The 18661-nt window shown below is 34.8% G+C and overlaps 1 protein-coding gene across 7 annotated transcripts in view; it reads left to right on the top strand.

Moving 5' to 3' along the window:
- Socs5 (suppressor of cytokine signaling 5) overlaps positions 1-15307 on the top strand; it is a 57009-nt gene extending 41702 nt beyond the window's left edge. For all 7 annotated transcript variants that reach the window (XM_021725836.3, XM_021725835.3, XM_005324497.3 and 4 more), the window contains one exon: positions 11090-15307. In XM_021725836.3, coding sequence (XP_021581511.1) covers positions 11102-12712 — 1611 coding nt within the window. In that variant the 5' untranslated portion in view covers positions 11090-11101 and the 3' untranslated portion in view covers positions 12713-15307. The remainder of the gene's footprint in view (positions 1-11089) is intronic.
- The last annotated feature ends 3354 nt before the right edge of the window (positions 15308-18661 follow it).

The raw sequence follows: 18661 nt of genomic DNA, 5'->3' as shown, positions 1-18661 counted from the left end.
TAAGTTGCTATGCAGTTGGTGTCCAGAGAATAAAGTTTGCTTAAATTATGGACCAATTTAGAGTAAACATGCATAGAGCAAGGGCTTTAAGTATTCTCATGTGAGAGCTTGAACTTTATCATAATGTTTTCCACATGTGGTACTTGGTAAATGTTAAAATGATTATTTTTTTAAAATCCCTTCAGTTTATTCCTCTGTGTTTGATAGGGGAGGTTTTATTTCAGTTCTGTTAACAAGCTAAAGATTTTTGATTGTCCTATTTTAAAATAAACTAGTATGTTACATGATGATGCATAAAAGAAAACTGAGGTGATTACTCATTTCTAGTCTGTAGTTTTGGGCCAACATGGTTCTGTTTACATTCATGTTCTTAAATGATTTAAAAGCACCATTCTCAGGTATTTCCTTATAGAACAGACTAATTTTGAGATGTTAATTTTTTTTCTTATGGTGGTAGAAAAGCTACCTCAGAAAAAGGGATGTTGTCCTGATTGCTTGCTTGCTATTTGTTTCATCCTTTCCTCATTCTTCCTTCCTTTTTTTGATTCATTACAAGCTGTCAGATTATTTGAAGCCTGTTAGTTTACTTCAGACGTAAAATTTGTCCTAGAAAAGAGTAGGTATCCTAAAGTTTGTAAATGAATAATAAATGTATGCAGTTTTAGATAGAAAATAAAAGGAAAATGTTATCATAGTGTATTTCAGTCCTTAGAGTCTTTGTATTTCTTGAAATATTTTGTTTAAACTGCTGGGGTTATAAAATGGTTATCCTTCCTAGGGAAGGAAATGGTCCAGAAAACATTTCACTCACTGTTTTCTTTGTAAATTATTAGCCAGGCCACAATGAGCTCACTGTTAAGACTTAAATCAGAAAGACTTTTCCAGATTTAAGCTGCCCACTAAGTTCCACAACTGAGTAGTTTGGGTTTTCTTGTTTGTTTTTAACTCTTTTTGTGTGAAGGGAGATTCCTGATGCGCTTTGATGCACTCTGGGAAGCATGATCTATAGAGGCAGTAGTGAGGGTACTAATCACATAGTTATAATGCTCAGTACATTTGCTTGATTTGCCTCCCTGGAGGTGGGAGATGAAGGCAAAACTAACTAACCAATAATGAATCTCTCTCCCCACCCCCAACATAAAAACAGCCTTGCTTTTTGCTGTTATCACTGAAATGTACCATCCCTGTCTTGGATTGGTTGTATATCAGAAGCTACCAATTTTGAGCTCCTAATATATACTCAGCTGTACTTATATTACCATTATCCTTGTAAGAGATGGTAATTGTTCCTATTTTTAGATGGAAAGGCTAAGACTTAGATCTCACACTGCTAGTCAGTGCATGAATGTGATTTTAGGTTCTGCTAAATCTAAAGCATATGTTATCTGTATCATACCCCATAGTTTGCCAGTAATGCTGGCCAGATAAGAAACATTTCAGTAAATGGTATGTTTGTTAGTATATTACATAAGATATTTTCTCTATAGAAAATGAAGCATAACTTTAATAGGATTTTATGCTTTTTTAGTGTACAGTATTATAGAGTAAAATTTAAATTGTGGCAGTGTTTTATAGACTAAAAAGGGATTTTGAAGCCAGAAACAAATGAATAAGGACTATGTTCCTAGACTTTGCCCAGAACTATACAGATGAGCTATCCTTTGCTTATATTGTAAATTAGCTGTAGCTTGAACTGATAAGAAACATTGAAATCAACATTGTGTTTCCTAGGAAGTAATATAGAAGTTTAATAATCAATAGAACTTTTATCTGGAAGGTACTGTACATAGGAAGATATTGACATTTGTGATATAACCCAGAAGAACTGAAAGGGAGAATTATTAAAAAAAAGAACAACAACTAAAGATGCTAGATAGTAATGATAATATTTTTAAAGCCTCTGACTTTTTTTAAAATTGACTTCTGGGGGCCAATAAATATTATTTCTAATCCTTTTATATAATCTATAAGTAGATATTATACTCATTATACCAGGAACAAATTTATGTTCAGAAATGTGAAGGAAGACATTCAAGTTCACAACATTCTGAAGTGGTGAAGCTAAAATCAACTCCCCTCCAGCCCTCAAGTGTTGAAGACTAGTTTATGCCTGTGCCCTTTTCATTCTGCTTCCCTAAGCAAAGTATGGGCAGTATTCCTACTTGGGCCTTGGGCCAAAAAATAGGATGTAAGCTGGACCTAGAGTACCTCCTATGTGATACTGCAAGTCAGAATTGTGTGGGTAAAATTTAAGAAATGAAAATATAAATTTAAATACCTATTTTTTAATTAGGAAAAAATAGCCCTCAAATTTTTCCCCTTTTTTGGGAGGGGAACATGTTGTTATGGAATCTTTATATCACTGTGACTCTCAAGTTGTTTCTATGTCTTATTTATTTTCTTCTTTTTAAAACCTCATTCCTTGAAATTATGTTGTTACAAATATTTTTAACTGACCATGTGGTTAAAAGTAGTATTCTTGAAAAGCAGTAAAACGTAGGTGGATCCATTATTTACAACAATACCAGAACATTCTTGAATGGTATATAGGCCTACATAAAGGATTATGGGTTTCATAATAGATAGGCATCAAGTGTAAAAATCAAAACACTTGCTACTGCAAGGGAATATACTTTTTACTCTGCATTCTTTTAGCTAAAATATTCTTTATTAAATAGGCCAGTGATTTTCTTTTGAGCGTGCATATGCTACCTTTGTCATATTTTATTATTATTATTTATTAGAGGTTCTGTATGTGTACTAATTCCCGATAAATTCTGTCTTTATGTTCTCCAATAATTAAAAGATATAGGAATGATGGATTCTTTGGAGTTTTAAAGAACTTGCTAATGACATTGCTAGGATAAAGTTTCTAAAATTGATTCAAGAAGAGGTAGAAAACCAGAGTAGACTGATAATAGTGCAAGAAATAGAAGTCAAGGTTGTTATTAATCTCTCAGGTATATTAGTTTCTACATCTATAAAATTGAGATAGTTACTTACTTATAAGTTTATTGGGAGAAGAAAAATGCATTTATCAGTGCATGGCACAAGCTTAGCACCCAGGAATGTAAATGTCGTTACAGCTGTTGCTACCATCATCATCATTCCTTTTTGTCAAGATTAAGCTTTAAAAGGTTTACCTGTTTTATGGCTCAGTTTAGAGACTCTTGGATTTATTTATCATTTAAAATACATATATAAAAGCTCGAAGTGTTTCCCTTTTACTTTTCTAATGCCATCTCTGACAAAGCTAGCCCCCCTGCCCCACAAAAAGGCATTTTACAAAAAAAAAAAAAAAAAGCGGGGGAGGATAAGATAGACATGAAGATTTGTAGTTGTAAGAGAAGATTGTTTACAAGCGTTTTGCATAAAACAGACCATCTGAGTATCCACCAAAATATTATCAGTGATTATCTCTGGATGGTGGAATTTCAAGTATAGGATTAGATTTTTTGTATGTTTATATGGTGTTTTAATTCTTCTCTAATGTGTGTATTTCTTTTTCTTTATTTGCAAGAAACAGTTTTCAGTTTTTCCACTGTTTTGCCCTAGTAACTATCTGTGCACTTTTATCTTTATGCACTTAAGATGAGCTTAGAGTATGGATCCCCAAACTGTTCTATAGAGTGACTGTTGATTTTGATAAGCATAATATCAAAGGTTTTATGCTACACCTGTGGTGTCTGTAAAATATGACTTACCTCTTAACTCATTATTTAAATATGACTTACCTCTTAACTCATTATTTAAATGGTTAAAACAAATCAGAATAATAACATTTTGTGACAAGTGAAAATTATGAAATGAAGTTTTACTGACATGTAGCCATACCTAGTTATTTATATATTATCTATGGTTGCATTCATGCTGCAATGGTAGGATTCAGTATTGCCATAGAGATCATATGGCCCACAAAGCCTAAAATATTTACTATCTGGCCCTTAAAAAAAAAAAAAAAAGTAGTTTGCTCTGTACTATATGCAAGGAACTTTTTTGGGATTATATGGGGATTGAAACCAGGGGTGCTTAACCACTGAACCACATCCCCAGTCCTTTTTAGTTTGTATTTTGACAGAGTCTAAGTTGCTTAAGACCTCATTTAGTTGCTGAGACTGGCTTTGAATTTTTTAACCTGCCTCAGCTTACTAAATTGTTGGGTTTATAGGGATGCACCACCATGACCAACTTGGTTTTGGTGTTTTGCTTTTTTTTTTTTTTGGTTTGGTTTTTTAACATTGCTGTCTTTACAGTAACCAAGTTAAAGAGTAAGAACATTTTGATTAGCTGTCATAAATTTTCCATTTAGAAAAATAAACCCATATGCTATTTTCTAAATAGCTTTTTACTTTCAGTTACCCTTTTACTCTAAAAGAGAGCATTTTGTTTTCCTTAAATTTTGTTTTGTTTTTGTAATTGTTCAATATTTGATTATTCTATTGTGGTAAAGGTGTGGCTTGTGTAATTGTAAAAATTTTATTATGCAGTGTGTCATATATAGGAAAGGGTGGATAAAATCGTCAGGGACAGTCTAAAAGAATATTTAATAGGCAAAAACCTTGAGCCTACTACCCAGGCTAAACAATAGAAAAACTTCCAGTGTCTTAGAAGCCTCTCCTAAATAATTCTCCTAATTCTATATCCCTCTTACAAGAAGCATCCATTATTGTTTGATGACTTTTGACAGTCTGTTGCTTTTTATATTTTTATTATGTATGAATGTATATTTAAACCACATACTTTGAATTTTGCTTGTTTAAAAGCAGATTTATTCATAATGAATGTATTCATCTATTATTCTTTCTCTAAGCATTTTGTTTTTGAAGTTAATGTTTTGATGCAAGTAGCTATTATAGTTTATCATTCCTACTATATTGTATTCTGTTATGAATATATACCAGTAGAACAATGAGTATTCACTTAGATGTCCCCATGATAACCACAACTGCATTATTTCAAAAATTAAGTTCATTCATTCTCCAAATCCCACTTGCCAACACTGTTCTCTCTCTCTGAAATAGCATCTCTGTCCATGCATCTACCCAAACTATTATTTTTGACAAATCCCTCTTTCTCATTCTGCATTTTCAGTCAGTATCAATCCTATAGATTTATACTTCTAAACATCTCTATATCCATTTCTACTTTTACCACCTTAATTGAGTTCATACTTGGACCTCTGCAATAGTCTTCAGTGCAGGGCCAACGAACATCCATTCTTGTCCTCTTATGGGTTACAAGGCCTACCTCTTGCAACTTCATCTTGGTGCTCTTCCCCTTCCTACCTAAGCTGCGTTAACTCAGCCTTGTACATCCGGCTTCAGGACATTTGCAAATGCTGTTCTATGCCTGTAGAACTCTGCCCTAATTCATTTTACTCGTTCTTCCGAACAGAATTTTGAAATATCGCCTCCTCAGAGAATTCCTTGTTCACCAACCCAAAAGAGGTCACGTCTTCCTGTTAACATGAGGACATTATGCTATTCTGTCTTGGCTACAAATTTTAATCTTAATTTTAATTAAATAATTGTTGAGAAAAGCCATAAAAAGGAATACATACCTTAAATATTTTCTCTACCTATATGTTCATTCTTTAGTTCCCACCCCCCATACCCCTAAACTGAGGATTGAAATCAAGGGCACTTAACCACTGAGCCACATTCCCAGCCCTTTTTATTTTTTATTTTAAGACAGTTTCTTGTTAACTTTCTGGGACTGGCTTTGAACTTGCAATCTTCCTGCCTCACCCTCCCAAGCCACTGGGATTATAGGTGTGTGCCACCAACCCTGCTCATTTGTCAGTCTTGATTAAGGAGCCAAGATCTTTTCTTTGAAAGTAAGTCTACTAGTTACAGATTCATATTTTCTATCTTACAGAAACAATACCTATAATGTATCACCAATACTCCATTTTGGGTTTTTTTTTTTTTTAAGTAGAACAAGAACTTAAACTCTTCTGATGCTTTCCAAGTGTAGAATCCTTGTGTATTCTTTGTCTTATTCTTCTCAATACTTGGCACCATTTTCATTATTTCAAAGACATTCACCTTAGTCAAACTTCCAACCCTTTCATTTTCTACTATGTTCATTAGCATTTAATTAAATAATATAATTATAATAATACAAATAGCATAAACAGATTTGGAGCCTACCATAACTAACTCACTAAAGTCAACCAATGGGAATAGAAATATCTGGGCATATTAGATCAGGATTCCACATTTTTTCTGAGTGGACGTACACATGGTCTACTGTATTACTATGTTATGCACACTGTTTTAGTGTATCTCTGAGCAATTTTATATGGTTTACTCTAATATTAAATAGTATTAAGGCAAATAGCTATCAATTTGGATAATACAGACCAGGTCCCAATACAGTGTATAAATAATTCACAATAGATTGTTTTTAAAAGCATATGGTTTTCAAATTCTTTTAAGGAGCAATAGTTCTGATGGCTAAACATCCCAAGAAATATTAAGTCAGTCTTAATATTACTAATATTGTGTTCTTTTTCCAAACACTATTGAAATGCCACCCAAATATTAATAAAACTTTAGTTTCCTAAACTGCCTCTTGTACCTGAATTTGACATGGAAATACTTTAATCAGTTCATATGTCCCAATTTTTGTTACTGTGATTGAAGATCTTTGTATTAGAAAAATATTACCATGGTGAAGCAATCTATGTGGGCTGAATAGTAGAGGAAGGATTTGAATTGGGTTACAGTATTCCTTTTTATCCAATAAATCTTGCATTATATTCTGTTGAAATGAAGTACTGGGAAATATTTCGATTATTTTGTTTTGTGGAAATTTTGTAATAGATACTGCTTGGCATTGAAGAGGCCATTGACTAACTGTACTTTTAAATATTTTGTGTAGTAATGGAATTTGACCTCTAATTTTCCTTAATTCTGATTTATAGCTTATCTTGTTAAATACAATTTTTCAACAGAAGTCAACTAACTTACAAAAGCATTATAAAACCAGTCTCAATTATGATTCCCTGGGGGAAAGTTTAACTTTTAGAAATTTGCTTTGGATAGCTTTAAGGATAGCTAAGCTTGTATAGAAATGTGAAAGATCATAATGGTTGGTAAACTTTCCTTGTAGAGTCAATACAATTGAAATTTAACCCTTCTTTTTTAGTCCAGTATAATTTTATGTAAAACTATAAAGTAATAGAGTTGTAATTTAGACCTCAGAGGATTTTAACTCTGTCCTACAATGCATATCTGAAAATTTAACAACAAAAGAACCTCAAATCTTAAACTTTAAATCATAAATATTAAAATGGCTGAAATGCCTTGATTCTTAAGTGACCTATTCTATGAATCACTGTAAGTATTTTTTGTTTTCCAGTAATACAGCTGCCCACACAGCATTCCCATGTCAAGAAAAATCCACTTTCTTTCCCCAAGGAGTATGGAAGCATAATAGGCTTTCTTTAAATGAGACAATGTTGTCACAATGCAATCTGGTAACAATCTCCAGATTCGAAATAGAGAAATAACTAAGTGTCACGCTCTGTGAACCTAAACCAAGGGTTGAGTGTTGCTGTTTTCTGCCTATAAACAGCTGTGTAAGATGAGTGGTTTTATGTTTGGTCATTTTCTAAAACAGTCATTTTTCAGGTTTAATTTGCTCATCAGAAAAAATATTTTTTGGAGAACTACAAAATTTATCTTTAACTTGGAGAAGAGAGCTAGACTTCTGGATTTCCTGAATATGGCTCTTCTACTGTGTAGAGTAGTATATAGTTTATTATCTTACACGCTTACTCTTGACTAGTGTCAGTAAACTTTTTCTGAAAAGGGCAAGATAAAAAATATTTTAGGCTTTGCAGCCTACTTGTAGTCTCTGTCAGATTTTCTTTTTTTGTTTTTGTTTTTAAGCCCTTAAAAAATGTAAAACCCAATTCTTTCAGTCCACACAAAATGTGGCTGTAGACCAGATTGTCTCTCAGTCCGTATTTTGCAGACTGCAGCCCTATTGTAGTACTTTCCAGTAGATATATAATCCAAACTATAAGTGTAATTTAAAATTTTCTAGTAGCACTAATGAAAAAAGTAAAAATAAAAAGCAATATGTTTAGCCAATTACTATTTAAACTATTACAGTTTCAGTATGTGAACCAAACCACAATTCGGGGATCAATATAGCCACATAGATTGGACAGCACAGTTCTAAACCATAGCTACTCAAAACATGGTCCAATAACTGATGCCAGTTCCTTGAAAGATAAGGTCAGGGAAGGCTGAAAATCTGTATGGATCAGATTCCCACATATCTTTTACTCTGAACAGCCAGGAGACTGTTCTTCCTTTACTTTGGCTAAAACTAAAGGTTTAATAGCTTGGCAAATTTAATCTAAGATGTTCAGTCAAAGCTAAGGTTGGGATACCTTTTGAAAATATGCATAACTTTAGAAAAAACAGATTTCAGTGCAAATCTGAATATTGAGGATAAAACCTAATGGCTCCTATTTCCCTGTTGTTATAACATAGTAGTCAGGTGCTATGACCTATATAGGAAATCAGAGGATTTCTCTCTTGAGTTAATTTACTAGCTAGTAAATTTTTTTTGGGGGGGGGTGCTAATATAAAAACCAACTTATTGTTTCCTTTGTAGTAAAGCCAACAGTTGAGAAGCCTCACCCAGGCAGACAGAGCGACTAATCAGCATTGTGATGCAGATGGACAGTCAGGAAGCATCAGACACTTGTCAGAAGCTTCTAAAATGAAAAACAGACCTAAAGATTCAAGGAGAAAAAAGATGTTAAGAAGAAATGAGGTGGGGGGTATATTTAAGGTATTAAAAGGAAAAACAAGGAAGAAATCACTGAAGAAGTGTGTATCTTCAGAGAAATGAGATGTTGCATCCAAGAAACTAGAATAAGATGCTATTAAAATGAATGTTTATAGAACAAGAAAATGGTCTTAGAAATTAAATTTTGTCAGAAAGAAGTATAAATAAAATAGAATTGTTGGAAATTGAAGTGAAAGAAATTTACCAGAATGTAGAAAAGGAAAATAAATGCAAAATAGAAAAGAATATAGAAGATAATCAAAAGACTGTTCCAAGAGGTGTAGTGTCTAATGGAAAGGACTTTGAAAAGGGAGGATGGAGGGCAGTGGTTAAAGGAAAAGGCCCACACTGAGGAGGATGAGGAGGAACAGCAAGCAGCAGCTACAAATTTTCAGAAAATTAAACAGAAGAGTGGGAATTGGTGTAGTCTGAGACCTTTCAGTAGCCACACTAGAAAATATTAGGGTGAGGCCCTCAAAATTTTGACAATAAATTATTTCCAACCTCGTTTTTTTCCTAAAAGAATAGAAAACATGAGAATGAAATAGAACATTTCATAAGAAAAAGGAGTTGCTAGAATAATGGTTAAGGAAAGTCATAGGACGGCACTTTGTAGGCAGCATTTGACCTTATTGAGAGTTATCTTACAATTTTGTTAAAGAATTCAATAGATACAGAAAAAAGCAAGCAAACCAAAAAGTTTTAGGCAATTATTCTAGGAAAAACAAATGATTGCATAAGAAAAGAAAATGGCTTAACTCTGTACAATATTCACATGGTCACAATAAATATTAATTTAACCAAAAGATATATTTTAATATATTTTAATGTTTTCTTCATTCTAGTTAGCTTCTTGAAAATACAAGAATCTATGAGAGAAAATTAATCCAAATTATAGAAACATCAGCTCTGATGACTTGCCAATATAAGAAGCATACTCAAGTTGTTTACCAATACTAATGCTAACTTGTAAGAGGATAAATATGAACAAAAAAACCCCAGAAAAGTTGTACCATGTTTATTAAATGACAAATTAGACACCTTTTTAAGTTACCCTTTTTACAAAGCTCTCTGCTATTATGATGTGACAAAACAGTTGATCCATATATGTTTAATTCATATGTTTAGATTTTGTCATTTCTTCTAAAAATATCAACTTTCCAATTATTGAATGAGATAATAGTGTGTGCCTGTCTTAAAAACATATTTTTTAAAGTACCATGAAACTGCTTCAGGCTCCACCCACTCCCCAAAAGAAGCAAGAATACAGACTGTTAATTGCATAAGGTTTTGCTTTTTTTTTTTTGCCAATCCCTACATTGTCATAACATAATTTTGTTTCTGTTACTTTTATTAGTTTTTCTCTCTCAGGTTTAAAAATTTAGAAACTCAAAGATACCTTTCTATTTAAACCTAAATATTCTATCTCCTCCTATTTTCCTATTAACACTGCTTCTTCAAAATTGTGGATTAAGTGTGATATATTATTGAATGGGAAGGGAAGATATGGGGTTTTAACAAGTGATTAACCTGTTAACTAGCCTCAGGGAAGGAGTTAATAAATGAAATTGGGAAAATTCCTACTTTAAGGGTTTGAAACTTTTTTTTGGCCCTGGGAATTAAAAAACCCTGGGGCACTTCACCAGTGAGCTGCATCCTAGCCCTTTTGATTTTTTTTTTTTTGGAAACGGGGTTTTACTAAGTTGCTTAGGGCCAAACTGATTTGCTGAGGCTGGCCTCAAACTTGCAATCTTTCTACCTCAAGCCTCCAAAGCCACTAGAATGATTACAGGTGTTTACCACTGCACCTGGCGGAACTTATTTTAATGTGTTGGCACAGATGTGGTCCTGATAATTATGACTTTCGAAAAGCTAAATACAAGTGTGTTTCAATGTTGTTTTCCCTTTGAAGTATTTGGGACAATATTCCAGTTACTCAAAGTAGGGAGACAAAAATTAGTGCGATAATCAAATCAGGTTGATGCCTGGAGAAAGAAACCAGATTTTAATTGAGAAGAGTTGTTTCCTTTCATCTGAGTCTTGAGTATTCTACCTGAAAGGAAATGGAAAGTGATGACTGGCTGAAGTCATGGCCTTTGCCTCTGAAGGACCTGGTAGGCTTACCTACTACCAAACAGAAAGTTTGCTTCATCGCTTTTAGGGGCAATGTAAGGCAAATTCTTGACTGCCTAAGGGGCATAGAGTACTTACTGCCTTATCTCTTTTCACACGCCACTTTGGTTAATTTGTTTTTCTCCTTTTCCTATTCTGTCTTTAGGTCTTATAATCAATGGATAAAGTGGGGAAAATGTGGAATAACTTCAAATACAGGTGTCAGAATCTCTTCAGCCATGAGGGAGGAAGCCGTGGTGAAAGCGTAGACATGAATTCCAACAGATGTTTGTCTGTCAAAGAGAAAAACATCAGTCTGGGAGACTCGGTTCCTCAGCAACAAAGCAGTCCTTTGAGAGAAAATATTGCCTTACAACTGGGGTTAAGCCCATCCAAGAATTCTTCAAGGAGAAACCAGAACTGTGCCACTGAAATTCCTCAAATTGTTGAAATAAGCATTGAGAAAGATAATGATTCATGTGTCACCCCCGGAGCAAGAATTGCACGAAGAGATTCCTACTCGAGGCATGCCCCATGGGGAGGGAAGAAAAAACATTCCTGTTCCACAAAGACCCAGAGTTCATTGGACACTGATAAAAAGTTCGGTAGAACTCGCAGTGGACTTCAAAGACGAGAGCGGCGCTATGGAGTGAGCTCTGCACACGATACGGACAGTGTTCCCAGCAGAACCCTGGGGAGCCGCTCTCTGAGACAGAGGCTTCAGGATACTGTGGGCTTGTGTTTTCCCATGAGAACTTATAGCAAGCAATCAAAGCCCCTCTTTTCCAATAAAAGAAAAATACATCTTTCTGAATTAATGCTTGAGAAATGTCCTTTTCCTGCTGGCTCAGATCTAGCTCAAAAATGGCATTTGATTAAACAGCATACAGCTCCTGTGAGCCCACATTCAACATTTTTTGATACATTTGATCCATCTTTGGTTTCTACAGAAGATGAAGAAGATAGACTTAGAGAGAGAAGACGGCTTAGTATTGAAGAAGGGGTGGACCCCCCTCCCAATGCACAAATACATACATTTGAAGCTACTGCACAGGTTAATCCATTATATAAACTGGGACCAAAGTTAGCTCCTGGAATGACAGAAATAAGTGGGGACAGTTCTGCAATTCCACAAACTAATTGTGACTCGGAAGAGGACACAACCACCCTGTGTTTGCAGTCGCGAAGGCAGAAACAACGTCAGGTATCTGGAGACAGCCATGCCCATGTTAGCAGACAGGGAGCGTGGAAAGTTCACACGCAGATTGATTACATTCACTGCCTCGTGCCGGATTTGCTTCAGATTACCGGGAATCCTTGTTACTGGGGCGTGATGGACCGATATGAAGCAGAAGCCCTACTGGAAGGGAAACCCGAAGGCACATTTTTGCTCAGGGACTCTGCACAAGAGGACTACCTCTTCTCTGTGAGCTTCCGCCGCTACAACAGATCCCTGCATGCCCGGATTGAACAGTGGAACCACAACTTCAGTTTCGATGCCCATGACCCATGTGTGTTTCACTCCTCCACTGTAACAGGACTTCTAGAACATTATAAAGATCCCAGTTCGTGCATGTTTTTTGAACCATTGCTTACAATATCTCTGAACAGGACTTTTCCTTTCAGCCTGCAGTATATCTGCCGTGCAGTGATCTGCAGGTGCACTACATATGATGGAATTGATGGTCTCCCTTTACCATCCATGTTACAGGATTTTTTAAAAGAGTATCATTATAAACAAAAAGTTAGGGTTCGCTGGTTAGAACGAGAACCAGTCAAGGCGAAGTAAACTCTTCTGTTCCCAAAGGGCATTAACTAGGTCTGCTTTCATGTGCATCTGACAGTACACGTATAGGAAGCACAGTGTCAGTGCTTGGTTTTTCATACGGTGTGTAAGCTTAGTTATTAATCTCTGTCAGATGCAGTCTACTGTTACTCAGACAAATGTGGTGCCTATTGAAACAACAGGATAGAACTGCAGGTGTTCAGTAAGGCTACAAAAACATTTGCCCATTTAGTTGAGTTTGGTTTTTAATGGCTATAGTAACTAATGGAGGCAACTCTGGGGCATTTGCTATGAAGAATTCTATTTCTTATTAAAGAACAAATTAATAGTAGATGAGTATTTCAGCAGTTGACTAATGTTTGAAATTATTTTTTCTAAGAATTTTTTATAACCTTCCAAAAGTAGTGATGTTTGTAGTTACTCTAAGTCAAGCTTTGGAAGTCCAAAATAAATAAATAAAAGACTGCCTTCCTTTTAGGGGAAAAAAAAATGCAATTTTCTGGCCACAAGGGCATAGTGCAGTTCACTTAAGTGTTGACATAGTTTATAGTCAGTCTCCTTTTCTCTTCTGCAAAAGGTACTGTTAAGTAAACCAGGTTTTCTAAATAGTTGTTTTTAAAATTTCAGACTTATAAAGTTAGTAGTAGAGTTTTGTTTAAAGGCCTTAGTTATTCATTTTTTAAATGAGTGCTTTAACTCAAAGCAGGCATTTGGAATAGCTGCTGCAATTGTAGTCCTGCGTGTGATTTTGTTTTTTAAGTTGATGTGTTCAGTCTAAACATTGTTCCATTAAAATTGGATCTTTTCCTATGCCCAGGATGAGTTTGTGAACCATGAAGAAAATGAGACTAGAAATGCCCAAACAAGTCAGATAATAGTAACTACAGTGGTTGCTGGTGTTGAGAATATTGTTAAACTATAATTAATAATTTGGATGGCAGTATTTATCTTTGTTGTAAACTCTCATAGCTGAATCACTTAAGTATAATTTAATAGAATTTCAGTGCAGTTAATTCTTAATGGGAAAATTTGAAATCTAAATTGCAGATTTAAAAGGTACTGTACAACCATTGTATCTGTAAATAACTTAGCACCTTTTTGTCACTTAGAATAGTATGTAATACAACTTGAGTGAGCGCTTTGGGAAGTATTATCAAGTTCTAGTGGTTGCTTCTTAGTATTGAACCGAATTTTCAATTCTGTCCTAGACATTTTGCACTATAGTAGCCAAATCCCATTCTCATGTCTTTTTGTTAATGTGCTCTGTGCTGCTGGAGAGTGCTCCTTAGTTTCCTTACCAGCTGCTACTGAAGGTTATTTTACATCCCTGTAGCTATTTCCAAGGCTACAAAAAAACAAAAGCTATATCTGTATGCAACACTAACCCTTTGACTGCTAATGTATGTTTCTGCTTGCTGTGCCTTGTTATGGCTGCTTTTTTGTGCTAATAAAGTATGTTTGGTGTTCTCCTTGTATATCTGCTGTTTCATACATTTGCAACAGTTTCTCTTGTACATGGAATGGTTTGGGGTTTTTAAATAAGCATTATCTGGCAACCTGCTATAGTTAATGCAGATTTACCTACAGTCTAATATTGACTTATCAGAATAAGCTAACTCTAAATTTAATGCTTTACATCTTTCTAATAATCACATATACTGTGGAACAGTATCTATAGTTACTGGAAATTACTGTACAGTTTAGGTTACAACAGAAAATTTACAGAGAAATGATAAACCTATCAATTTCTCTGCTTGTAAGTGAAAGATTGAAACTCAATGACTTAGTATATAGTAAATGAATATTTATAGCATCCAGCTGCATCAGAAACAGGTTAAATGAAGTCTTGTAGAGTAATAATACATCAGCACCATTTATTGGTTTGGGGACCATTTTAATTGATAATAAATGCCCAAAATGTAGAACTTTAACCAAAGACTTGTCCATTTTTAATGTAAAATGGGAATTGAAGGGACTTTTAATTTGTTATTTCTAATAAGTCCCTGAAGAACATATACCAAAGTGTTTGAGAACTTCATCCAAACCTACTTTAAAGCTTATGTGCAATTAAGTTGTTATGACATAATTATATTGCATAATTGTTAGGTCCGTTTTCTTGAGCTTATAATGTACCTGGAAAATAAACCTCTGAGGAAAAAAAAAAGTCCATATTGATTTTTGGAGAAAGACTATATATGCAAGTAAGATGGTGTTGTGAAGAGGTAACTTGAAACTCCAAGAAAGCACTTGATGTTTTTATATGCTTGTAGCAAATTGATGTTCTAATTGTAGTTTTATAGAAAGTATTAATGCTTTTATGTATTTTAGAACTTTCATAATGTTAAATGGACATTGTTTTAAATGTGTAACTATTTGAGTTTATGTAAGCATGTATACACTGTGCAAAAAGTCACTTATGTTTCAGTTTGTATAATATTAATATGCAACTTTTGAGTTAAACTTTTTTCTTAAAATATTAGTGGCTTACATTTTAAAAAAGAAAAATCACCAGCATGAAAATGCACCTAAGTCTATATTCACTGTGTCTTTTTCTGAATCCCATTGTAGCCTGTCAACTAAATTTGTGTTTTTATGGTCTTTTTGAAGTGCAATTTATTATAAACCAGAAAATTCTTCAGAAGTTGGGGCACATCTTCATAGTGAAATATGAAGAAAGGGTAGAAGAGTTGCTTTGATATCCTCATTCTTCGATTATTTCCCTTCCCCTACACACATACAAATGCACACACACACACACGCCTCTCTCCCTTAACCCTCCATCTCTCCCTCCATATCTCCATATATAGGTATACATATGTATGTGTACATTTATGTATGTATGTATATATACATATACAATTATGGTATTATTTTGGACAACAATATTGTCATCTGATACAAAATCATCTAGAGGCCTTATTCTATAGATATTGTCTGAGAAATGTTCTTTGTTTGTGTGTGTGTTGCAGGTGGGGGATTTTGGAGGTTGAACCCAGGGTCTTGCACATGCTAGGAAATCATTCTACCACTGAGTGACAGTTCCAACCCTGGGAAATATTCTTGTATCATTCAAAATTTATTATCTCCTCCTAAAGTTTAGCCTTGCCACTGTAGTATTATTTGTAATATAGTCATCTTACAGAGAGAAACAAATTCATCAGGATTTTCTTTTCTGGCTAAACAGTTTAAAAATTTAAAAAAAAATAGCAAGAGTCATAATTATATTTCTTAGATTAAAGTTGATCCCAAATAGTTCTTCACAAGCCAATTTATATTCTTATGGTCTTTTAGAAAGTTTTTATAAGATTGTAATGGCTCAAACCATAAAAACTGATACTTGAATTCCAGGCTTCATTTTGACAAAATCCAAAGTTTATGAACTTTTTTAGTTGACATTTTGATCCTGGTTGCTATTCATTTTCATCCCAAAGCTTCTTTTGCTCCCTGGCACTAAACATTAACCTGAAGATTTTATTGATACTGACTTTAAACCTTATTTTTATAGCAAATAACAAAAATTGCTTTTTGGTAACAGTAAAGAGCCCATGAGTAAGTCAGAATCCTAAGTAAAAGATAGAGCCAAATCCATCTCTTGAGAGTATGTTAGCATAAGGGCGAATCACACCCACTTGTTCACTTACCAACACATGCTGTTGTACTTCGATGGAATTCAATAAAAATGCACACAGGACTGACTTAAAAGTGGGAAAAGTTTCAAAAGGGATGATGCTACTCGGTATATGTTCCTTACAAAACTGAGTATGTAAGATTCAAGTGGTTTCATGTTTTTGTTTTTGTTTTTTTGCAATAGCTGATAAAGAATATAGACTTTTAAAAATAGTATATTCCTATGAGATTTGAAGTGAAATTTTTGTGGGAGGTGGTTGTTGGAGTGTGTGGATGAGTTGGGGCAACTGTTTCCATGTTCAAGAATCTTGATTGAATATTAGCCCTTTCAGCCATTCATTCAACAAAGGTTTATTGAAGACCCATGTGCCAGTCACTGTTTTAGATAATGGGTGTACATTGGGGTACAAGAAAAAGGCTACTGCCTCTTGGAGCTTGTTTCATTTTCATAGCTAAGAAATAAAATATGAACAAAATCCCAGAAACTGAATAAGACAAAATGTGGTTATCAAGGCACAATTTTATAGGATCACTGGGAAATAATAACCTCGAATGATAAGAGAAAAATTATACCCGTGTCAAGAGAATAGGGTATTCTGGATGAAAAAAACAACAAAACCCAAATCCCCAAAACAGGAACAAGTTTTTATGCTAAGAAAGAAAATGCCAGAAAAGTCCAGTGGGGAGTGGTAGGTGATGAAGTTCTTTAGATTGGCAAGGTCTTGATCGTGCATGACTATGAATCCTTAGTAAGGAATTCAGATTTTCTTCAAGTGTGATGGGAAGCTACCAAAAGGTTTTAAATAAGGGAATAACGATGGTCTGATTTATGTTTCTCTGGTAGGTGAAGAATAGGTTGTAGTGGGGTGAAATAAAGATCATTGCAGTCATCCAGGTGAAAGATTGTGGGAACCTGAGCTGGGGCAATAGTCACGGGGAGAAGTCAGGTTCAGGTGTACTTTAGTGGTAAGGTTCACAGGATTTGGTGGTAAATTAGATATGAAAAGAGGAGAAATTTTTTAAAAATGACTACAGTGTTTGGTGTGAGCAAGGATGGTGATAACAGCTGAGATTTTGGGAAACAGTGTAAATTGAATCCTGCCTTGAATATGCTGAGTTCTGAGATTCCTCCTATCCCACTGGAGACGCTGAACAGGGAATTGGATGTGTGATTATAGTTCAGGGGAGAAAACAAAATATGGAGAGACAGGGATAGTATTTGACACCATAGGAGAGGATGTCAACAGCTAGGGATTTTGCGTGAGCTTAAGTATTTGAGGGAAGTGATGTAACATTTGGTTTGTCAATTTAGGGTTCTGTATTAGGTTTGGTTTTGGTTTTCCCTTAGAACTACCTACTTTCAATATAGGACTTGTCATTCAAAATGTTTAAAACACTGAAATCACAAACTTTGCACCAAATTTCAGAACTTTCTAATTTGCTTAGTATCTTATATATTTAGTATGAATTTATAGGATAAGTACAAGTTCATTATGAGTCTAATGATGAAGAACACCAGCAGAAAAGTGCACAGTATCAATTTCTCTACCGCCACCAGTCCTGCCCCTGCACTTCCCAAGGCTCATTTGTAATTTTTTTGTAGGTAACTGCTATCAGCACTTGTTTTGTTCTCGTCCACTGTTTTCACAAGTAATTTTAACAGTTAAGAGACCAAATTTAGAGAGGAAAGGAGAGAATTGTAAAATGTAGATTCAGAAACATATAGATAGAAAATACACATGTACATACACAAAGAGGGACGGAGGCCTCAGTCGCCTTTTGAGAGTGTGCTCAGATATTGTCCCCATTAGGCTCTTCGTGTAGTAGTGTGGACCTGGGTTTCTTACAACATGAGCAGGCCAGTCAGAACAAATGAGAGGAAAGGCTTGCTTATCAAGGGATTCTTGAAATAAAATTTCGGTGGAAGGTGAAGACTGTGACCTCCGGTGAGTTTATAAGCTGGTGAGACACAGCCAAATATATGGAAATAGATGAAGTAAACAATAATGTAAAACTTTTCATTTGTGATGAGGAAAAACAAGTGACTGGAGTGGAATCAAGAATGCCTGAAGAGTTTGGTTTAGCAGAAGATGGTGGAGAAGACAGGGGGGCAGTGGAGGGGCGGGGCAGGTGGTGAAGGCAGGGCTTAGGTGGGAGAGTCCCCCCAGATTGCAGCATTTGCCTCGACTAGACTGATTAGGTTCTTAAGCAAGGAAGAATTAGAAATTATGCTAGCAGCTATAAGATACACAACCATCAGGAAAGAAAAATGAGGAAGTTCTGTCATCTGATTTAAACTGATCTCAGAGAAGTTACCAAAGAAAA

This window comes from Ictidomys tridecemlineatus, chromosome 12 (genome assembly GCF_052094955.1).
Source record: "Ictidomys tridecemlineatus isolate mIctTri1 chromosome 12, mIctTri1.hap1, whole genome shotgun sequence".
NCBI classification, from domain to species: Eukaryota; Metazoa; Chordata; class Mammalia; order Rodentia; family Sciuridae; genus Ictidomys; species Ictidomys tridecemlineatus.
This window is presented reverse-complemented; position numbering and strand designations above follow the sequence as displayed.